The sequence below is a fragment of the Lagopus muta genome, chromosome 6 (assembly GCF_023343835.1).
Source record: "Lagopus muta isolate bLagMut1 chromosome 6, bLagMut1 primary, whole genome shotgun sequence".
Taxonomy (NCBI): Eukaryota; Metazoa; Chordata; class Aves; order Galliformes; family Phasianidae; genus Lagopus; species Lagopus muta.
The window spans coordinates 30,125,057-30,149,859 of record NC_064438.1 but is presented as its reverse complement, the minus strand read 5'-3'; the positions used below and the strand labels follow the sequence as shown (position 1 = coordinate 30,149,859).

Here is a 24,803-nt window from a genome sequence, read left to right as displayed (position 1 = left end):
TTTCTATAGGAAAGTACTTTATGAAACTGGAGGAGCAGGTGTTCGAGCAAGATCTTTGTGGAGAGTAGAACCCCTTCGAATAAGGTACAGGTTTTTTTGGATTTCTTAGTAACTTTTGTTATGCTCACATCAATTTCACAGATTCACAGAGCATCATTAATATATTTGTCCTGCTGTACAATAAAGTTAGCCTGCTCATACTCAAAATAAAAAGTAATTTATCAATGATACAATGTCAATATTGCAAGCCTTTTTCATCTGTGTCCCATGTCAAAAATAATGTTGCCTATGAGATACTTATGCTTGAGATGTTGCTGCTTAGTTTTCACTTATCATTTTAGAAGCATGTGTGGAAGTCAAAACAGTAGTATCTCTCATGGATGTCTTTCATAGACACAGTCTCTGTGGTTAGTTATCTCTTGTTGCAAATGAAATGAAATGAAATTTCTGTGTACCATAAGGGTACTTAATGTCAACTTCAGTGGCCTTCTGCAGTGCCTGTTTGCTTTACACTTGGTGTATTTGTGATTACAAATGAAATATGCTTGTAATTAGCAGAGTTATTCTACATCTTAAGGGAAAATATACTACTTCTTTTGAACACTGAGTCCTTCACCTAAGTTTAATTAATTTATGCAGTCAACAGTATTATAATAGTTAATATGCACATTAATATTTTTCAGAAGATATTGTGATTTTTAAAGATAGTGGGTGTCATATCCTAATAAAACTGGGAGAGGTTAGTGAAGCAACAAGATTCCATTTGCAGACATATTGCCAGTTTTGCATCTGATGTGATGCAGATATTGAGAAGACTTTCTATATATATCATTTCTAATTTCTGAAAAAAAAAAAAAAAAAAAAAAAAAGTTAGTTTTGATTACTTCATGAATTATTCCTTGATGTCTCGTATGTTTAGTTGGAGTGGAAGTAACATCAGATGGGGACAGCCTTTCCGTCTTCGACATATAACGACAGGAATGTACTTGGCTTTGAATGATGATGAAGGTCTGGTAATGTTGGACAGAGAAAAGTCAGACACAACATCTTCTGCTTTTTGTTTCAGAGCATCAAAGGTAAATGACTTTAATGAAAGTTTATCCTCAATATGAAGCACTCAAATGCAGATCTGAGTTGGTTCAATACCTTTTATTTTTAATGTATATACTGTAGTTGTTGGGGTTTCTGCATTTACATCGAAAAGTAAATATCCTGAATCAAGAGTAACAAAGTTTTCCTTGAAGAGAAATGAGACTGATAAATTCCAGAGTAAACTAAGCTATTGACCAGTTTAAAAATAATAATCAAACACAATTAAAAGATAATACAGTGCAAGATACAGTTTGTTTAATACAAATGTTTTAGAATCGTTTTAGTTAGGCAGCAAGTCATTAGATTGTCATTTATTTCAGTTAGGTTATAGCTGAAATTCAGTTCTGTTTGGAAAAATTCTGCCCTTGTTATTCATTATGCTGTGTGCTGACAGGAGAATTGCAAACAAAAATTTACTGTTGATTTCTAAACGATATGCTGTGCAATTTAGTCAGCTGCTAATTGCATGTTACTAGCTTTTTCACCATTTCCAGCTCAGAAAGGCAGTACTAATGAGAGGGGATGAAGACTGAATATGAAAGTAGGCAAAATTAATAACTTTCTTTTTCCAGGAAGTGAAATGTTTTTACATCAAATATGATAATTTTTACACGCTTTAATGACAGTGCAAACAGTTGCTGTAGCTTCTACAATAGGTATCTTTGATTGGATATAAGAAGTTAAATGTTCCGTGTCATTGTGAATGCTGTATGGTCCCTAAGGAGTACTGAAAGAGAATCTCTGAAGTTAGATGGGTATGAAATAAAATCCATCATTTAAGGCTTTGGCAGACCCTAGACTTCTGTTAATATAATGAAGAAAATACTCCTTAGTATTTTTAAAATAACCACAACTATTTCATTAGCGTGACTGCATGCAGCATGCCAACAATTCTTATTTTATCCAATCAGAATAATTGAAAAAGTAATAGGATCTGCAACTTAGATAGCAGAGGCTCACCAAATACTTCATTCTTTTTGCAACGTAAAAGGCTATGCAGTTCAGATTAAGGTATGATGTTGTGCAGAGCCAGTTATTATGGCTGTAAGTTTTTCCAATTTTTTTTTTTTTTTTTGCAAACCAGAGCACCTTGTTAATGGTCAGTGTGCCAGGAATCCCACAGTTACTGGTTCAATGCTTTGTTCAAGTTGTTATAATGTAATCACTGCCTAATTGCACACTGGCTTAATGTAACTTTGCTTTTGTCTGAGGAAAGAATAAAAACTATTGCTTACTCTCAAGCAACGGAATCCTGTAAGAAGAAAAACTCATAAAGCCAACCTATGCTGATTATATGGAGATTAAAAGGTTAAAGAACTTAGAATGAATGGCTGTACAACATGGATGCCAATGTGACTGTCTTTTAATTTCTGCACATAAATCTTTGTAAAATTTTGTAACGATTTTATCATGTTCATTCTCTCAATTGAGAAATGTTTTCACTTGGCTGTACATTAAAATGGCATAAATTAAAGGAAATTTCAAGATTACTAATTCCTTCCTATCCAACTGTGTACAGATCCTTAAACTAAGGGTACAGGAATACCTTGCTGTTTATAGCACTCTTGCCCTTTCAAAGCCTTGAGTAACTCAGACTGAAAGGGACCTTGGGAGTTATTTAGTCTAGTTTTTTGGTTTTTTTTTTTCAAGTGGGATCAACACTGAATTCAGGTGAGAGTGCTTAGAACATACATTGCTGTGGAGTATCCAAAAGGAAATAAAACATTTCTCCATCGAGATATTCTTTCTTTCTGAAAGCTGGTAAAAGAGTGTCTGGGGGGGGGGGGAAGAAAGAGATTCTGTTTGCCAGTAGGCAGAATTTTGTGGAGTATAGTAAATACCCAAGGCTTCCTAGGAGTTTCTTTGAAAAGTTTTCCTTGATTTTCAAATCCTTTGATAACATTCAGTAACAATAAACTCACTTTCACCATTTTTTTCCTTTTGCCAGGTAGTACTGGAAATCATAACAGATACCTCTAATTATAAATTTTAGAGTTTTCCTTAATATGTTCTAAAATATAGAATAGTAGGATGGAGCTTTTTTAATGTGAAGGAATATAGTAAAAATACATTAATAGAACGTGCTAGTTTATGGTGCTGATTTGAATGAAAACAAAATATAAGTGTATGACTACTGCAAATAAATGCCAACTAAGTTGAAAAAATACATCAACAAAATTATGTCTTTTGTCGATTTAAAATGGGGTTCACTTTCTCAAAAGTTTCAAAATGTCAGTCTTCTTATTGTAAGCCAAGAGTTCTGTAATGCCTTGTGACCAGGGAGACAGCAGTTCCCCTACAGCAGATGGAATCCTGTTTTGAAATGGGCGTTCTCATTCCAGCATAGTACTTGGCTCACTGTGCTCTGTTGAGCAGAACCTTGCTTGTGCTTACATTTGAGTATAAATAAAATGAAGAGCAATACATGTTTTAAAAATGTTTTTTCTTTAAATACTATCATAGCCCAGAATTAATATTTGAGATTTCATATTTTGATGACTGCGTATACAACTAACAATGAAGAAATTACTTGTGTAGTCTGAGTAGGTAACATTCTAACACATTCAAAAGTCACAGATGACTCATGCAGAAGGATTTGATATCATTTTAATATTACTGCCAACATGTAGCTATCTTAGGGGCTCAAGATGGCATTAGGATGTTGTAATAGTTTGGTAGTAATCATAAAGTTTAGTTAGTTTTTGGAATAAGATGATAGGCCTTATAGAGACCATAGTTGCTAAATGCAAATATTCATTTGTAGGTTCATATTTTATTGTTACTATTTCCAGCTAAGCACAACTACTTCTACTTATTTTATATGGGAGCAGAAAGTAGGAATTAGAACTAAAATTACCTGTTCTTTTTTTCCATTGTTGGCTATTAGGGTATAGAAATGTATGCAGCAAGGTATGGATTATAGTAGACACACTAGCAAGATAAGTGTGCTGTAATATCAGTCCTCTGCTCTTATATTTGTCAACTTTGCATCTTTTTCTTAGCTTAAATTGCTGCAGCAGATGACAGTACATTTAGCACAGCAACAATGTGCAATGCTAAAAGATACCATTTGAATGTGCATACGTAGATTAGTCCTATTAAATATTGAGCAGTCAAGTTATCCAAGCGTTTCTAAGGGTAGGCAGATACTTTTGAAGTATCAAGGATATTTTTCTACAAGAAGACGGTTGAAAAATCATTGTTAATTATTTTTTTGTCTCATTCAGTCTGCCATTCCTTACCTTCTTTCTCTTATGTAGGAATTCTCCTATTTTCAAACTCTTGCCATTCTTTTGTATTAAACAACTTGTGAAAATTGCTGATCTTTGTCAGCTTTGCTTCCCAAAGTTCATTTATTCTGTTTGTTCTTTTTTTTTTTGTTTCCATTACTGTTGTTATTTTCCCTTAGACAACTTCCAGACTGTGATATGATTTGGTTTTTTTGGTTTTTTTTTTTTTTTTTTTTTGGTTTTTTTTTTTTTCAGCTTGATTCATTTGTGGCCTCAGGGAGATAAACAAAAATAAGACTGTGAAGAGAGGGTGTTGGAGGAGAAAAAGATTGGATGTTTTGCTGCAAAGATACAAATATTTTACAGATCACATTTCTTACTACCTTTCCTTTTTTTTCCATCATTCTCTAGCAATATTCTTTTTATAACTTATACTTCTAATAGCAGTTAGAAAATACACGCTCTCTTTGCACACTACTATCAAATTACTTGGCTAAAATCCTGGAGAAACCAGACAGTGCAGAGAGCAAAACTTCACAGAGAGGAAATTATGCTTTATTGTTCAAAGTGAAAACAGCCTTCAGGGTCCCAGAAACATTCTAAAATATGATATTTATTTTTCTATTTATGTTTAGTGTAATCTGAAAGAACCAGTATCATTTTAGTTTTAACAAACAATATCTTAATTCATATTGCTTGTTTCTTGTCACAGTTGTAATACTTGATGAAAATGCTTTGATCATCTGGGTGCTATGTAGAGATAATTAATAGTTGATGATTAATTAATCTGTGCTATTTCCTTGTTCTTCATTATTTAGTGCCCCCACTGTAAATATTTATGTAAACGGTTCATTTTTATTTGTATGTAGTAATGCAATCCACATAAATATGGTGTGACATGATTTCCACATAGTCTTTATATTGTAATGGTATCCCCAAGGAATACATTGTAATTTCATTCTACTTCATCTTGATGTTATGAGGTTTCAACTAAAATTATTGTTGAAAGATGACAGTTAGATTACATTCAAATGAAAATGGATTAGCACAGTTACAGTGGATCAGCTTTTACTCCACAGATGTTGAACGTTCACTGAACAGAAAACTTGTTGCAAGTTTGATTTATCAATGTCTAGCCTTTTTTCTTTTCTTAGCAAAAAATTAGCAACAGTTTACGTCTCGGTCTATCAGAGAATTTGAAAATATAGAAAAGAAATAACCTAATACTCACGTTCTGTTTAATAACAAACATATACATACATCCAAAATTTGCCATTACAGAATTTGCTGCATATTTCTGTCTTTATTCCCAAACTCAGTTTGGAAAGGAAAACTGTTATTGAAAAAAAATTTTAAAAAGTTTAAAAAAAAAAAAAAAAAAAAAAAAAAAAAAGTAATTGCTCTACTAAATTGAGATTTTAACAAAATCAGTAATCACTGATTAGCTTAGGTAAAATGTTTAGGTTAGCTTAATTTAATTTTTTTAATACATACTTACAAAGTAATGGATTTTACTCGATGTTTCTTGCTCCAGTAGTTCTAGTGTTACTCCAAGTTTGAAGTGATTTTTAAACAATTAGAATCTGAATAGCTTTGTACAGATGATTAGAAATTTTGTGAAATAAACTTTTAGCTGCATCTTCATAGCACAGATATCATAAACATTATTGTTCAATGTTGAAATGTGGATCACGTTAAAATTCAGTGGTTTATTCTGCCTCAATGCGGAGATTATATGCCAACTTCTATTTTATGTTCATAGGAACTAAAAGAAAAGCAGGATTCTACTCTTAAACGTGACATTGATGGAATGGGAGTCCCAGAAATAAAATATGGTGATTCAGTCTGTTTTATTCAACATGTAGCCAGTGCCTTATGGTTGACTTACAAAGCACCAGATGCTAAATCAGCACGCTTAGGTCTCCTAAAAAGGAAGGTAACGATTCTGACTTTTCATTATTTCTTTTAATTCTTTGTTGAATTAATGTTAGTTGTGCAACAATTTTAGTCTGTCCTGTTTTCTTTTTTATCATCCTGACAGTGTGGCTCTTGTGGGATTCATTTTTTTGTGCTATTTTATTGTAAACAGCAAATGCTTTCACTGTAAAAATTACGTCACTTAAGAATATTAAGGCCAGGTTGGATGTGGCTCTGGGCAGCCTGGTCCAGTGGTTGGCCCTGCACATAGCAGGAAGGGTTGAAACTAGATAGTCATTGTGATCCTTTTCAACCAAGAAAATTAGGAAAACAAACAAATAAAAAAAACCAACCAACAACAACAACAATAAAAAAATGACAGGACCAAATATAAATTTGCAACTAAGAAATATGCTTAGCTATTTTCTTACCAGAAAAAATGTTGAATTTGGGCTAAGCACACATTTCTTAAGGAATATGAATCATAGAATCATAGAATTGCTCAGGTTGGAAAAGATCTTTAAGATCATTGAGTCCAACCACAACCTACCCAAACTATCCTAAATAACAACTCTCAATGAACAATATTCTGTGAAATTTTAAAATGTAATTGTGATGATGTAACATGGACCTTGAATTAAAGATGTTTTCTGGGAAAGTACTGAAAAAAATGTATTGTAATCTGTTACCACTCTAATTTAAGCTAATTTAAAAAAATCTTAAAATTTTCATTTGTTATTCATAAAGTAACTTGACATGATCAGAGTATTTTAATTTTATCTGAACTGAAACTTATGCATGCTATGATTATATTTTTCATATCTTCAATCTTTATTGATGCTGTAGCCACTTGGAAAAATTCGAGCTTTGTACAAAATTATATTTTATTTGTTTATATTTTCCAGCAGTATCATGTGAAGATTTTTCTTTCTAGGATCTATTTCTGTTTCAGCATTGCTTGTTGCTGCAAAATGGTCTTTCTTTATATCTGGAGTTGAATGTCAGTTTCTTATGCTGGGCAAATGATTTTTCTGCTGATAACTAGTGGTATGCAGTATCTAGTGATTATTCAGTTTCATGTTTAAAACTGAAATAATACAATAGAGCTTCAGTTTTTAACTGTTTTTAATTCTTCTGTCATGTTTGTCATGTCAGGCTTGCTGTCAACAGTCAAGTTATTTTTTAATAACTTTAAAGGTGATCTTACTAGAATGTGAAAAATCAGTTGATAAATCTGCAGTTTGGATTTCCTTTTAAACATCACCATCTTTTTAAACACAGATTTATTTTAAAGTCCTCCAATGTTTCTATTAATCTAAAACAATAAAAAGAATGGTCCAACCAATGAGCTGAAAATTGAACGAAGGTGGCAAGGGGCCTACCTTGGATAAACAAGTAGCTCCTGATAAACTTGGTTCTAAAAGAGAAGGTATAAAAAATGCCTGAAGAGGAATACAGAAACACTGTCTAAGCATGCAAGCTTGGATATAGGAAATGCAAAGCCTATCTACAGTAAGATTTGATAAGGATACATAGGACAACAAATGGCTTCTTTACATACATCAACAGCAAAGTGCAGATGAAGAAAAACGTGAGCTGAATTGGACCAGGTGCCTAGTGACCAAGGATGTGGAAATGACTTAGGAACTTAGTTCCTTCTTTGCCTTACTCTTTATTGGTAAGATTTGCATTCAACACTCCCAGACCTCTGAGACCAGTGAGAAACTACAGAAACAAATTTATCCTCAGTGGAGGAAGATCAGGTTAGCGCTCATTGAAACAAAGTGGAAATACGTAAGACTGTGGAATTGGATGATATGCAACATGAGGACAGAGAGATATTGTTGATGTCATTGCAAAGCATCCCTAGATTATCTTTGGAATGTTGTGGCAATTGGTAACAGTTCCTGATGACTGAAAGAAAACAGATGTTTCTCCTGTCTTCAGGAAAGACAATAAGAAGAATTTCATCATCCTCACTTAAATCCCTGAGAAGTAAATGGAATGAATAAACCTGGAATTCATCTCCAAATGTATTAAGAGCAAGAAGGTGACTAGCAATACTTAGTATGAATTTATGAAGATAAAATTGTTTGTGACCAACTTGAGAGTCTTCAGCCATAGGATGGCTAGGTAGTTAAGATGAAAGCAGTGAATGTTGTTTATCTCAGCGTCACCAACGTGTTTAACAGTCTCCTCTAACATCTTCATGCACAAACTCACAAAGTCAGACTTGGTTGGTAGTCAGGTGAATTGTAGTAAAGTGGCTCAATTGTTGGTTCATGCTACTGTGATCGTTGGCGCTAAGTCCTTCTGGGGACCAGAGCTGTACTTCAAGGATCATTGCAGGCCCAAGTACAATTTAATATCTTCATTAATGAACTTGTTGATGAGACAGCATGCGCTCGCAGATGGGAGAGTGGTTGGTAGACCCAGTGACTATACTGCTATTCAGAAATACCATCCTCAACAGGACAGAAAAATGGTTAGGCTAAGATCTCATGCTGGTTAACAGAGGGAAATGTACCAAAGAAGGGATAGTTCCAGGTATCAGTATGTGCTGGAGGATGACCAGCTGCAAAAATTGATTGTGTCAAAGTTGAACACAGACAGCGAAGATGACCTGCAACCTTCTTAGCTGTATAAGGAAGAAAATCGCAAGCAGATCAAGGAAAACAGTCCTCTACTCAGCACTGATGAAACCACATCTGATGTACTGACTTGATGTTTGGGCTTTCCAGTTCAAGAGAGGCAAACTGGAGGGAACCCATCAAAATGACACTAAGATGATTAAGGAATTGAAGCAGTTCTTCTACAAAGAGAGGCAGGATGAGAGATGGGAAACAGTAGAGAACATGGAGCTACATTTCTAAGGAAGAAGTGATTGTGGATGAAGTTGAAAATATTCCATTTAAACAAATAGAAAATTTTTTATTCTGGGGATGGCTGAACCAAAAAATAGCAAAGTCTGTGTTTTGGAGATAACTTTATGGAATAATGTCTTGAACAACATTCTTTAGCTGATGATCTCCAGATAGTTCATTAGTTGATTCTTTAATTTCAATAGATGGGGGGGGAGGGGGGGGGGGGGATACAGGAGATGCAGTATTTGCCTCTGATTTCTTTGCTTTGGCATACTAGGGAAGTGATAAACTTAATTATCAGATGGCAGGTATTTATCAGAATTTAAGGAGATGTAGTCAAAGGTGTGATGTTATCTCTTTAGGATGAGAACACAGGTGGCCCAGTAGGAATATGATAGTTCAAGAATAAGTGGAACAAGAGCCATCTCGATATAGTTCGCTTCTTGTAATTTTGTTGTTTCTTTCCATTCCAGTTAGATAAGGAGCAAAAATTTATCCTGTTAAAGCTTAACCAAGGCAACAATATCTGGTTATTTTTCTTAAAACTACTTTCTGTAATGGCAATTGCTTTTCTCAGAAAAAGACTATGCTAAGGAAATAGTCAAGGCAAATGGAAGTTTAAACAGCATACTCATGCATGTCTGTTTGTAAAATATAAATGTATGTATGATTTGAAATGTCTGGTCAGGGGAGCATAGACTGTTACAGAATTGCTGAGTTGGAAAGGTACTTCTGGAGGTCTTTAATCCATGCTCAGAATATGTTCAGCAAGAGCAGGTTGCTCAGGTCTTTGTTGAGTTAAATTTTTATTATCTCCGAAGATGGAGATTCCACAACCTAAAGTGTTTGAACACCTTACGTTTAAGTGAAACTTACGTGTTTACCTCCTTCAGAATGTATAATATGTGAGTTGCACGCAAAACAATGACTTTAGTAATACAAACTACAACAGACACAAAGAGCACAATAACACTATTTGATAGAGCAAATTCTTAGCTACAAAATATACTGTTTTTCAGCATAGTCACCACCGCTAGCATTTTTACCAGCAATGAACAACAACTGTCATGCCATGCTTGTAAAAGTCTATATCAGTGTAGGTGACCAGACTGTGAACTGTTTACAAGCATGGCACGATCATGTTATTGATAGGTGAATATTGCCATTCTTTAATTGGCCTGAATATATTCAAGTCAGAAATGCTATCTTCTTCTCTGCTGTGACTCTGGAAGTTCAAGCCTTCAGTTTAGTTTTGGTGTAGTGGTCAGAGTTGATGGTTTGTTCAAGTTTCAGGAAATATAGAAGGATCACCTTTGTCCTATGCCAGAAGACAGTGTACAGCACTTCATCTTTTTCTTCAGTGGAGAATTTGCATGTGGCCATTCCATGGTCTGCTGTTTTGATTCCAGCTCATAGTGGCTGCACCACATCTTTATCACCAGTAACGGTGCAATCCAGGAAATTGTCACCTTCAGCCTGATCCTGGTTTAGTAGCTCCTGATAAACTTACATACAGTGTTCTTTGTGTTCCTGTGAGACCATTTATGCTACTCAGCTGGCAAAACCTTTTTCAATACTCCAAAGTTACTACCATTGTTTCCAACACATGCAAGCTGATATTCAGCTCTGTACACAGTTCTTTGATCATAATCCACCAATTCGTGTGGATGTGTTGATCAAGTCGTTTTTCATTTTGTGGAGTGATAGCTGCTGGAATGGATCACCCATTGGCTCATTGAACTCACATCCACTATTTGGTCTCCACAAAAGTTCAGCAAGCACTGATTAATGTGAATGGGTGCAACTTTTTCAGAATGAAGGAATTAAATTGCACTTCTTTGCTTTATATGAACTTCTATATCACATGCTATGTTGTCAGAGTACCTTTCTGCTGCCATCTGTCTCATGGCAACATGGAATATTGGTGGGAAGTTTTGACATATTCTGCCATGTCACTAACATCTGCCTCTGACTTTATGAATCAACATAATAAAATAGAAGGCATTACTTTTGGAGCAGCCATTTGTATATACATTTGCATACATGTCCATTGTGTAATTGTAGTAAGCAAGATCTTGGTTTTCATTTCTCTTTTCGGTAATGATTGAAGAAGGGATCAGTGTAGGAAGTCTAGAATAGCAATAATCTGCAAAACAATGAATTAGGAAGAAATTCTAATCCTTGCATGTGTAGTCAATAGAGTGAAAGCAAAATTGTGTTTACCTGCTATTTTCATTAATCCTTAATAAAAGGAAGAAAAATTGCTGTTGAATATTGCTGTCAGGTCACCATGAGTATTTTAGATACCTATTGTATTTCCACTTATAAAATATCTTTTTTCTATTGGTTTCCCTTTTTAAAAAGACTTTCAACTTTTTTAAGCTTTTAAAATTTTCTTTAAGCAAATATGTTCTTTACTCAGTATGTTGTTAGCGAGTCTGTATTTTGTGTTATTTAATGGAGTGGTCCCAGAAAATATGCATAACTGACAATTTTTTTTTCTTTTAGGTAATATATTATTAAAAAATAAAAAATAAATTAAAAAAAAAAAGCTAGTACGCCTTGAAGAAAAACATGACCTCATTTAGTTATACAACATGAGTGGTCACAAAAGGACAGTAGTTGGCCAGTTTTGTTCATTCTTCTCACTAGCATGACTGACAAGAGAAACTCTGCACCACAGTCGTTTAATATTTTCTTAGCACAAGATTTATTCACAGTATAACACTTTCTTCCTTTCCTATTCCTACAACGACGATGGGATTCTGTCTCATTTTGTTTCCTGCTTAGGGAGAAGACTATATCTTTTGTGAGCTACATGGTGTTGAAAGTAAATTGCAAGGTGTGGCAGCATTAGTATCCTGTCTGTGAAAAGTTTTGTTTCTCTAACATCCTTTCCAGAATGTGGAGCTACATGAAACAGAATGTGGAATCTATATTACATTGCCAAGTGTTTTACTATTAGTTGTGATGGGAAGAAACATTCTTCAGTTCCTGTTCATTTAAGTCACAGGAACACCCCTTGCTGTGTTAACTGTGTTATTTCAGCTAACAAACTCATATACAGCATGACAGATGTTCTTGAAAAGAAATAAATATGACTGATAATAAATCGTTCTCCTTTAAGGTAAAATTATCAAGATAGTTATTCAGAAATGTCTTCCAGGTGTTCTACATCACATTTCCACGGTTTCTGGAGTCCAGACAATCTCATTAAAAAAGTGTCACTTTACAGAGCTCGTATTTCATTCTTACAAAAGTAGTATAGAATTTTAATGATTCAAAATGATCAAGGCTTATTTTAGTGAGTTGTCTAAAATTTTGCCAGAATTTTGAGGAATATTGGATATTTAGTTGAAGGGAAAATTGAAAAGATGTCTGCTATTGCTTTAAGTCTGGTTCTGTTAAGAATCCAACATAATGTGTAGAGAATAGTTAGATGAACAGTTAATAGTAAATGTTGTCACTTCTTTAGCTGTGTTGTAATTATGTTTATCGATACAGCTTGATTTCTTTGTTAGTAATCTTCTTGTGCATTAATCTTGTAGTGGATTAAGCTTTAAGTAGTAAAGACACTTTAACAGTGTCTTTCCCTGACACTCAGAATGTAGAAATAATGGCATTCTTTCAAATGGAAAATAAGTATATAAACTTAGCAGATTTCAGGAGTATGAAGGTACATAAAAATGTAATCTCTGAATAACTCTTATTTGAAACTGACAAATTTATATTTAATAAATAGATATTCAGGTAAAGTGAGAACCAAGCAGTAGCTACTACTATATGTCTATAATGTTTTCAGTACAATATGTAAAAAAAATTTATTATGAAAAAGAACTTGAAAGCATCAAAGATTTTTAAAATCATGGTTGTGGTCATTATTGTCGTTCAATAGGTTATATTACACCAGGAAGGTCATATGGATGATGGTCTAACCTTACAAAGATGTCAGCATGAAGAATCACAAGCTGCTCGAATCATTCGCAATACTACAAGCTTATTCAGCCAGTTTATAAGGTAGTTGTTATCATCTTGTATACAATATTTTTTGTTTGTTGTAGGTATTCTGAAATGAGAAGAATGTCTCTAACAAAATTCTTATTTCCTTTTTCCAAATATTTGTATTTAGAAAAATGATTTTTTTTAAACTTTGTCATTTTGATAATTATTGCTATTAAATAGATAAATCTCAGCTTAATGAAAATCCTTTAGATGTACCTTAAAGCCAGACATAAACTGGGCCATAATCTAGTTTAAAGAATAGATGTTACAATATCTAAATTATACCAGTAAGGATTCTACAGTAGCTAGAAATTGAGAATATTCTGAAAAGGATTTTTGTACATTTCTTGGTAAACAAAATACTGCATTTAACTGTATTCACATTTGTCAAACCATTTGAAGATGGTTAGTAGATGGTTACTACTAAAAGCTCCAAGTCCTTGCAAATGAACAGTAAAAGGAAATACGAAATAGATCTCTGAAGAGAATTCATCTTATTTTTTTTCAACATCTTGGCAGCAACATTTTATTTGTACCTTTTTAGTTACCCATCCTGTTGAATTTTCTGTCACCTTGGTGGTTACCTGGAAGACTTGCAGACCAAAGGGGCAGGCTTCTTTCATGAACCTTATGCTGTGTCACATATTACACACAGTAAGAGCAGTTAGGGCAAAAGGCTGAACTTCTTCTGAGAAGAGAAAAATAACAACTTCTTCACTCATTTCTGTCATATAGATGATTATGTGAGCATTCCTATGTCATTTGTTTAAACCAATACGTTCATACTCAGTGAAATAGATTTAAGGATATTGAAAGTGTGTGGGAGCATATTAGTAGAGAGACAGTAACTATTATTTGATTTTTTTTCCTTAGTGGGAACAACAGAACACTATCACCCATTGCCCTGCCTGTTGAGGAGATGGCTCAGACTCTGCAAGACCTGATCAAGTACTTCCAGCCTCCTGGAGAAGACCTGGAACATGAAGATAAGCAAAACAAGCTTCGGTCCCTCAAAAACAGACAAAACCTATTCAAAGATGAGGTAGAGAGAGATAACTTGTTACGTTACATTAATTCTATGTATGCAGTGTCACAAATGTTCAGAGAGATCTTAACATGTATGGTTTATAATGGTTATAACGTTACGGTTAAAACGAATGGTTACATAGTTTATGCGTATATAGTAAGACTGTAACACCATATAATAACTTGCTGTTCTGTAATTTTCACCTAAACACTTTGTATAAGCCACAAACTCTGTCTAATAAAATTTGATCTTAATACTTATAGGCATCCTTAATCAGCATTAACAGAAATACTGTGTTTAAGAATATATTTTTTTCCTGCATATGTACACGTGCTGGATGCCTGAAATGAATAATAAAAGTTAGATGAGTCATAGATGTTATTTCTGATGTCTTGTCCACCAGGGCATGAAACAAGAAATTTTAATGTGTAGAAGATGGGAGAAGACTACTTTTAGAGGATGTGTGTTACGTAATTGTAGAATTGCTACTTTCTGAAAAGAAAGTTGTTTCTTTTCAAATTTGGAGACACACTGCAAGTTTTCAGTACCATTTCAGTCAAGAATCAAACTAAAGTTAAAAATTTGTTCTAGTGTTTTAACTTATTTTACAGATATTTTATTGACTAGCAAAATTTCCACCCTTGTTAATCAAATAAAATTCCTTTGTGTATAGACTTTTTTTTTCTATATAAGGACGATACTATGTATAAAATAAATATTCTCAAAAATTGTAAAAACCTTTATTGTCAGCTTTGTTTTTTCCTTACCCCTTATACTCTCAGCACAGAAAGGGGTGGTATAAAATCCTTCTCCAACATAGGGAATTTTGACTTAGGAAAATACGCGTTCTGATCTTGTAAGCACAGTTTTCTTGTTTGTTTGTTTGTTTTTTAAACAAGGATTGTGCTTTTACATATACAGTTAAAAAAAAAAAATTGTCAAAAGGACAACCTACTCTTCTTTCACATGAAGATGACTTTCCTCTCTCTTATGTGTGTCTAGGGAATGCTGGCACTAGTTTTGAATTGCATTGATCGTTTAAATGACTACAACAGTGCAGCTCATTTCGCAGAAATTGCAAGAGAAGAAAACAGTACAGCATGGAAAGAAATTTTAAATCTCCTTTATGAACTGCTTGGTAAGTTCTTCAATTAAAAAAAAGTAAGTTAAATATATATATATATATGTATATATATATATGTATGTATGTATGTATGTACAGGATATAGGATATGTATTCTACTCACTGCTTCACTGCCAAAGAATATTTTGTATGCTTTTCATTCTGTCACATAAGTTGTAGAATTTCTTCCATGTACTTAGTGACTCAAATTGCAGAAAATAGAGGTTGTTGAGCATTGTTACGATGGAAAAATTAAATTCCAGCTAGAAAAATAAATTGATGCAACATGCCAAATTCATGTTTTTTTCATTATTATTACTTGTGGTATGTGAGCTGACATGAATTATTATTTCAAATATTTAGAAAAACTAAAAAATGTTTTCTGTTTATGAAGATGAAGAGAAACTCAAAAGTAATATTCAGAATTCATAGTTTTATAGAATCCATTTTTTCACTTGAGGCTTAGTATTAATAAAAATAATTACATCAAATAAAAAATATCATTTTCAATTTCAATGCCAAGCTTTCTAGAACAAGCTGCTCTGGTGTTACAAAAGGACCAAAACTCTATGGCAGAGAAGTACGTGCATCTGTTAACTTCCTCATATAGGAGAATCTTGTCTTCTGGTAGAGTTTTAGATGCATTTCAATTTATTGAAAAAACAGTCTGAAGTAAAATAAACAAGAGTTAAAACAAGAATAAAACAAAGTAGGAATCAAGCTTTGGAATGTGAGATTCACAAGAAACATGAGTAGCTCAGTAAGTAAGCTGTTTCTGTTGAAGTCTTTTAATCGCTTAAGAAAGTAATGAAATATTATTGTCTGAATTGTAGTGCGATTTTAAAAGTTCAAAGAAAATTATTTTGTAAAACAAAAAAAAAAAACCTTTGTTCTTTGTAGTACTTTTCTGATGTTGTCTTGATTTTCTTCTGCAGAAATTCTGCAGAATATTAATTCTTCAAAACAAAAATTTTTGGTTATCTACAAAATGCTATTTGTTTTATTTCTTTGTTTTATTTCTATGATCAGTAATAACTTCTAGAAGAAAAAATTCTCAATTGCTTAGAATACTCAACTAGTAATGAAGTTTCAAATAGCACTGTGTTCTATGCTTCTGAAGACTGAAAGCTGTCAATTCTATATCAAATTCTATATCAATTCTAATATGTTGATAGTTGCATGAAATAAGGGTGTTAAATAATTTCTATTACTGACCAATGGTAGGAGTGTAATTCTGCTTTTCTCAGTAGAGCTTCTGTGAACTGAAAAAAAAAAAAAGCTTCATGCTCGTTAGATGTTATGCTTGTTGTTGATACTCAAATGAAAATCTTAATTATTTGTTAATATCGCACTTAGATTATTATCACCTTTAAGGTATGTTAGATTGTTTGTTAAGTTATTATGGAAGTGTAGAGATACATATGATCAACATTGGTGATTTTGAAAAAGAAATCTACTGTTTCAAAATTATGTCTTGTGTGGGTTTTTTTAGCTGCTCTCATTCGTGGCAACAGAAACAATTGTACTCAGTTTTCCAGTAACCTTGATTGGCTAATAAGCAAATTGGACAGATTAGAATCTTCCTCAGGTAAGAGTTATCAGTGTGAATTAACAATCAATACAACTTTCACAGGTGCCATGCTTGAGTAGTCATCAGAGTAATTTTGCTTGAAAATAGCATGCATTAGAGAAAAAAGAAAAAAAGTGCACAAATCTCTGTATCTCTACTGTTTGTTTGTTTGTTTGTTTTTTAAATGAGCAAAGTGTTATATTTAAACAGTTTTGTGTTTCATTCATTTGGTATGTGCAGTATCACATCCAATCAGACTGGTTAGTATCAGACTACTTTCTCATTACTATCAGATAAGAACAGAGTTGCTTGTAGATACAAATGCAAATAACATAAACATAGAAATTTCTTTTTGTATGAGATGTTAAAAAAAAAATCAAATGATGCCATTTTCCCCGGTAATACCTTTATCTCTCTTACTGAAACGAAGAATTTATACTTGCATTTTCTCTTTAAATTGTGTCTATTTTCAAGTGAAAGCACTAGTAAGTGCTTCATAATGCATTTATGTCTTCATATCTTCATACTTCACATCATAGTCATATCAGTAACAAGTGGTTTTATTCTCTTTTTAGACTGTAGAAGAGATTATCTCTTAAGATACTCTGCTATTTATTGAGTTTTTGGACAGTGTTTAGTTCTGAAGATGATTAATGACAACATTATTACTGTGATCTTTATTCAGGTATTTTGGAAGTGTTGCACTGTATCTTGATTGAAAGCCCAGAAGCTTTAAATGTTATAGCTGAGGAGCATATAAAATCTATTATTTCACTGTTGGACAAGCATGGGCGCAATTACAAGGTATGTTTGGAGAAACTAAGGTTGTTTTGGTAGTTGGAGGGAAAAAATAAAATAATCAGGGAAACGTCTACTTGAGATAAGTAGTACTAGCACCTTTAAACAAATAAAGTTGAAGTATGTCTACAACATTGCTTTGTTGAGATTTAAAAAAGAAATGTATGTAATTGTTCTGCTGTTTCAAGTAGGGCAAATATGCCTACATGATCATAGGTAATTAAGAAATATCAATCAAAATATCAGTCAAAACTAGTTGTATCTCTGATTTTTTTTTATTAGCTGGTTTCTGTTAGCACCTGGACAGAGTAAACCCTGCTTTGTGACCCAGAGTTCTGCAGACCTACTCAGAGAATAAGAATGACTGACACAAATGTTCTGTTCTGCATCTGCTTATGTTGGGCAGGAGTTTCCAAAGTCAGTGTAAACTTGATGCTGTGCCTTGGGGGTGGTCTATGACACTTTACCCCATTCTATCATCATCTCTGTGATGGCATACCAAAGCTCAAATGCATCTTTAGATGCATCTTAGAGAATCCAATCTCTGGATTGTTTGTTTGTAATGAGAATGTTGTGTCCCTCAGTATTAAGCACTGTGTTACTATGTTCTCACTTTTAAAGGGTTTTGCCCACTGTCAATTGTGTTGTAACCATTAATTTCTCAGACAAGTATGTCAATTTCTTACCAAAAAAAAAAAAAAAAAAAAAAAGTTTTAGATATTTCTTAAGCTGTTTTGCTTTATAATGAATTCTTCTAAATGTTTTATTTTTTGAACTCCATGTGGATTATTTATCATATTAAAAGCATGTTTTGATAACAGAATCATAAACAATCTGAGAATTGCAGCTCAGGAAGTTCTTTGTACCACAGTAAATTTCTCAAAGTATTTAATTTTACCTTTGAAATTTTTAATGAGATGGAATAGAAAATATATTGAAGAATGGTGACATGCATCTGTATTGTCCTTGCTTTTTTATACTAGAAAACAAACTACAAAATCTCAAATCTTTATTTGAGGCATTTTGCAAACCCTGTGTTCTGAATGCATTCACAAATTTTTTGCTATCCACAAGTATTATAGACTATATGCAATCTGTATTTAGGAAAAAAAAAAAAGATAATTTCTACTATATTCCTTCCCTTAGATATATTCTGAATATAAATTAACAGCTGAATTACAGCATGTACAATAAAAACCATTATCCAACTTTCTTTTGATTTCCTCTTTCAGGTTCTTGATGTGCTTTGCTCTCTTTGTGTCTGTAATGGAGTTGCAGTTCGTGCCAATCAAAACTTGATCTGTGACAATCTACTGCCAAGAAGAGACTTACTTTTGCAAACACGTTTGATTAATGATGTGACAAGGTATTGTGAAATAGTTCATTATTATATTAGAAGAGAATGAACTTAAATGTTTTCTATAGTTGTAGAAAATCCTTTAACCTGAGAAATGTTCTGCAGTTTTCAATATTGAGACACAGACTTTAAGATATGCTTATATATTCTTAAAAATCCATTTTCACTGAGATAAGGCAGTTGTCCTGGCAACCATGTTCAAATGAGAATTGTTAATTTATTTTGATTGTTAATTGATTTTGAGATCTGTTTTGACATTAAATGGAAAGGTGAAAGTTGCTTATTTCTCACTCAAAACAGAGTATGACTTTATATAATAATTATGATGGCATATGTAAACATATTGTGTGTGTTTTAAGAGACATTTTATTTCCTAGCTGTCTAACTAATGAAGTGCTATCTCAAATCAAATGCTATAAGCAAAATGTGGAAATCTACACTTACATAATATTTAGGTGTAAGTTATATACATAATACATATACTATAAATAGTGACATGTAGTATTTATAAAGAAGTTGCCCTGAGAGGTTGTGAATGCCTCATCCCTGGAGATGTTTAAGGCCAGGTTGGTTGGGGCCCTGGGCAGTCTGATCTAGTACATGATGTAGCAGCTGGCAACCTTACCTGCAACAGGGGGATTGATACCTGATGGTCCTTGATGTCCCTTCCAACCCAAGCCATTCTATAATTGTAAGATTGGTGAAGTGAATTTGACTATTATACAACAATATAACTCATGTGCCACATTTAATGTATTACACTAACTGGATTATGTTTTCTTATTTTAGCATAAGGCCAAACATATTTTTGGGTGTTGCTGAGGGCTCTGCACAATACAAGAAGTGGTACTTTGAATTAATAATTGATCAGGTTGATCCATTCTTGACGGCAGAACCCACCCATTTACGGGTTGGCTGGGCGTCTACTTCAGGTTATGCCCCCTATCCTGGAGGTGGAGAAGGATGGGGTGGCAATGGTGTTGGAGATGACCTATACTCTTTTGGTTTTGATGGCCTTCATCTGTGGTCTGGTAAGTACTTTGTTCAGTCCCATTTATTCTTGTATTCAGGGATTACCAACCTGTATTCTCAGTACCTTTTAAGTGCATACATGCGTGTATGTGCATACACAGCATACTGATCTATAGTGAGCTGTATTCAGAACTTCAGAATACTGTGAATTTAGAATTTTTTAGGTCAGACTGCTTTTCTGAGATTTTAGTACTGAGTAATGCCAGCTGGGCTGTTTAGCAGATGGTTTTTATTTTCATGATTTTAATATAAAAATGGTGTTCTCTAGATCAAGATTTAAGTGTATCTGTTAAAAATTGGTGGATGTACTTATCTTAGATAAATTCATTATGGATGGATCTACACAGAGTCATACTTGTTCACTTTGCACCTACAGCTGAAGTTAAATGACATTATCCTTACACGTATGATGAATAAACTGAATTTAGATTTTGGTAAATCAATTCATAAAAGATAATTCTGGCAATTAGAAATTACCATGCAGTATTTCCTATTTCTGCTGGTTTTAGAATATAAATTGCAGTGGTGCAACATCAGATTAAAACCTGTACTGATGATCTTTGAAAATAACATTTTACATTGAACACTTGAGCGAAAACAGTCCTAGCAGAGAAAACTCAAATTTTCTATAAATGCTTTTTAATATCTAAGATACGGTTTGTATTGCAGTGAAGTGATTAACTGCTTTTTATAGCAGTTTTTTTTATATATATATATATATATATATATATATAAAATATATATATATATAAAAATATATATATATATAAAAATATATATATATATTTATATAAAAATATATATATTATAATATATACATAATATATAATATATTATATATTATAATATATATATATTATAATATATACATAATATATAATATATTATATATTATAATATATATATAATTATATATATATAATAATATATACATTATTATTATATATATATAATATATATAAATATATATATTATATATTATTTAATATATAATATATAATATATTATATATTATTATATATATATATATATATAAAAGAGGTTAGTGGATTGCAGCAATGTTGTATTTTTTTTGCTCTCTTAAGTATCAGTGACATTACATTTGTCGTCTTAATAGCCATTCTTTGCTTATGCAGATTGTAGATGATAATGTGGTGAATTAACAGGTAAGTGGACTTGACTGCACATTGCAGTCAGCTAGATGCGAGTGAGAGCTCTGGAAGAGCAATAAGTGTTTACGGGAGGGATCATCTGGGGTGTTGCAGATTGACTAAATTTGTAATAACGCACGCTTTAGATTAAGCGTTCAGGAAAAAATAGAAAGTAGAAGAAACTTCTACAGATGCTTTAAAGAATGTCCTGTGGTGTGTGCAGTTAACTGGAAAACAGGCTTTGGAAGTATCTTGTTTGTTTTTGTTTTTTAAATGGTCCTTCACTCCTTAAACTCCATGGAAAGGGAACTAGAGTATACTCTTTATAAGCAAACAGGTATCTTACAGAACAGAGCATATTGACCTTGTCAGTGTATAGTGCCATAGAAACAACAGGTATCTAATTCTAAGAATAAAATGGCAACATGGAAGCATAATAGCAGTCATTTTTAATTTCTTAATTTTCCTAACATACTATCTAAATAAATTGTATTTCAGAAAAGCAATATCACATAGGGCTACAAGAAAATATTTAATTACAGAATTATATATCCCAGATTATGTCAGTTACTGTCTCTTCTGAGAAAGCAATGAAAGGACAAAGAAATCGGTAGAAAGTGTAACAGTTGCTAGAATTTCTCTAAGACTGTCCATACTTACTCTTATAATGCCATAAAGCAGTGTGAGAGCCCTGGTGACTGTGATCTGTACTTAAGATGTATGATAAACTTGACCGTGTTTATATACCAGTGTTCATTAACATTGTGTTATTATTATCTAGGATTGCATTTTCTCTTGCTTACACCTTCTAATAATCATAAATTATTTTTCAGAGTGTGTCTGCTTCAAGATAAATTTGAGTTGAAAACTAAATTCATTTCCAAGAATGAGACATGGATAAAAAGTTCTGTTTACCCTTTCTCTGGAATGTTCAAACATTCAATTAAGATTGCAGAGTTTTGTTTTGGAGGGCACTTAACATTTTGTTTTACGTAGGGTTTTAGCTCTCTGTATGATCCTGTTTAAAAAATAAAAATAATACTTAAAACTTGTTCAAAATTCTTTAAAAAATCTGAAGTAAATGTGCAGTTTGTAGACCCAGGCTGATTTAACAGTTTAGCAAATAAATTTGCAAAATCCTTGCATGGGTTTTTTGTGTAAAAAAATATCTCTATGTACATATTAATCTTTTTTTTCGGAGGGAGGGCTGAGTTGGGAGAAGAGGAGAGAGAGGAGGTAAGTTGAAAGGTGTATGCAGTAGTTCAGTAAATCATTAATGCAAAATTAAGTGCTAATGGAATTACAATAATATGTTAGGCCATAATACCAGGTCCAATAAACACAACTTGAAATGCAAGCTAATCTTGCCCATGTAGTTAACACTTGTAGTCTATTTGAATGCAGTATTCAAAAGATGCTTAGTTAAATGAGTTTATCAGTACACCAGATTAAACAACACTTTTTTTTCCATAAACAATTGTTTTGTTGTTTTGTTTATTTTTTTCTACTAATGTTGCTTTCTACTTGGATTGATTCTGAAACTATTTATCCTGTTCATAAGTGTAATGTTATAGGCTGGTTGCTCAGGAGAACACTACATGCTACACTAAATCAAGGTAGTGCTTGATAATAGATGGTCCAGATGAAGTCTAATATAAGCTCCAGGTGTATGGTAATCAAACAGGAGACTGGAAGGGAACAAAGGGACAAATATTATTCCAAAACATCGGCTGTTGCACTTCACTTGGGAGTATACTCCAAGAGAGAAGTATATCAATGTCAGTTTTAACAAAACAGGGTGCATAATTTACTTTGTCTAAATAATCTTGCATCAGGTTACAGCAGGAACTAAAATGATTTCAGCTGTGCATATTCTGCCTTCTGAATGGTGTCAGAGACCTCAAGTGCTTTACTCAGTTCATGCACTGCTCTGCTGCACTGGTTTGAACAATCTTAATTCATTCTCTGTTTTTGAAAGCAGAACAATTCATAAAACACATGAGGGCAAGATCATGTCTTTGTGTCTGAAAACAAAATCTTGATGTCTTTCACTAAATATATTTATCACTTCATTCTTAAATGCATTTAGGAATGCATGCATTCTTAAATGCAAATTCTGGTTACTTGATTATTTTCATTCTAGGTCGAGTACCCAGAGCTGTGGCATCTGTCAATCAACATTTGCTGTCATCTGATGATGTAGTTAGCTGCTGCTTGGATTTAGGTGTGCCCAGCATTTCATTCCGCATTAATGGTCAGCCTGTACAAGGAATGTTTGAGAACTTCTGTACTGAAGGGTTTTTCTTCCCTGTTGTAAGCTTATCAGCAGGTGTAAAGTAAGTACTAGTTAATTGTTCTTCTTTTAGGATTTTTTCACAAAATAATGTTATCTGATTTTATATAAAATCTATGCAATTTTTTTTCTGTTCTGCAAACTATCAGCTAGGAAGGAGGCAGGAAAGTATTGATTTTATCAGGGATGATTTCACTTTAGGGTGAAATGTTGAGCTTATTTGTAACCTGACCAAGTTACAGTGTCTGAACATTGTTACTATTATGGGTATTTGGTGACTTAGGGGAAATTAATTTTGTCTCATTCCAATTATCAGTGGAAAAAAAAGCACATTAGAAACACAGCACCTTATTTGACACTAATTAAAAATTCCATTCAGCATTCTCAGCAGGAGGTTGAAAAAAAAAAAAGAAAAAAAAACCCACTAAACCATTAGTAAAACTGATACCATATTCACAATAGGGAACTCATGCTCTGGTGTGAAGCAGCACTCTTCTTATTGATGTTGCCCATTTCTCACCTGTTTTATAGCTAAAACAATGAAATAGAAATCTAAAAAAAAAAATCAGAATTTAAAGTTAAATAGTGAGATAAATCTAGCAGAAAATCTGAAGTTGTCGTTGCACTTCAGTGGCCAAAATGGTTGTATTGACAGAGCCAATACATTGATAAGAGTAGCCCTTGCATTCACTGTTTGTTCTAATATGAGCAATTTCTGTTCCTCTGTAGCATATTTATTGCTGATACTAACAGGCAGCAATTGTAGGAAGAAAAGCTGTACACAAAATAAAGAAGAATTTTTCAGTATGAAAGATTGAAACTTTCATCTTTTGTAGGCTGAGCCTAGGAGTTAATTTTTTTTTACATATATTTGATTTTCAGGAGGGTTCTAAGGTCAGGTAAACTTGAAGCATGCTTTTCAAAATGAAAGATATGAACATTTCTTTTAAAATGAGATAAAAAGCCATGCTTTTAGTGATCCGGATATTAAAAGAGATTCTGCAGAATTAGGACTGTTGCAGCCTGTGTGGAAGCTTAGGGAAATGTGAAAAAGAGCAAAGAGGAAACAATTCTCAGCAGGAATTAGACCATCTTAAAGAGTAGATGAGATTTAGTGGTTTGTTATAACTTAGAAAAATTTATCCTATTGACAGAAAGCAACAAGCTATTTACTGGGATGTGATCATCAAACTGTTGTATGAGAGTCTTTTCCTTTCATTTTTTTATTTGTCTTTTGCCTACTTGGAAAGTCAGAGTTCTAGTTCTTAAAATAAAATTGACCTCCTTTTTATTCTTAAGTTATTTCAGTCTGCTTGGAGATTAGAGGTCTAAACTCAAAGTTGTCAT

General features: G+C 32.9%; 1 protein-coding gene across 5 annotated transcripts in view; it reads left to right on the top strand.

The window, feature by feature from the left end:
* Nucleotides 1-24,803, top strand: part of RYR3 (ryanodine receptor 3) — a 203,729-nt gene that overhangs the window by 60,785 nt on the left and 118,141 nt on the right. For all 5 annotated transcript variants that reach the window (XM_048949520.1, XM_048949521.1, XM_048949522.1 and 2 more), the window contains exons 9-19: nucleotides 10-84; nucleotides 920-1,076; nucleotides 6,085-6,258; nucleotides 12,999-13,120; nucleotides 13,979-14,147; nucleotides 15,135-15,270; nucleotides 16,748-16,843; nucleotides 17,511-17,629; nucleotides 18,856-18,989; nucleotides 19,770-20,011; nucleotides 23,307-23,499. In XM_048949520.1, coding sequence (XP_048805477.1) covers nucleotides 10-84; nucleotides 920-1,076; nucleotides 6,085-6,258; nucleotides 12,999-13,120; nucleotides 13,979-14,147; nucleotides 15,135-15,270; nucleotides 16,748-16,843; nucleotides 17,511-17,629; nucleotides 18,856-18,989; nucleotides 19,770-20,011; nucleotides 23,307-23,499 — 1,617 coding nt within the window. The remainder of the gene's footprint in view (nucleotides 1-9; nucleotides 85-919; nucleotides 1,077-6,084; nucleotides 6,259-12,998; nucleotides 13,121-13,978; nucleotides 14,148-15,134; nucleotides 15,271-16,747; nucleotides 16,844-17,510; nucleotides 17,630-18,855; nucleotides 18,990-19,769; nucleotides 20,012-23,306; nucleotides 23,500-24,803) is intronic.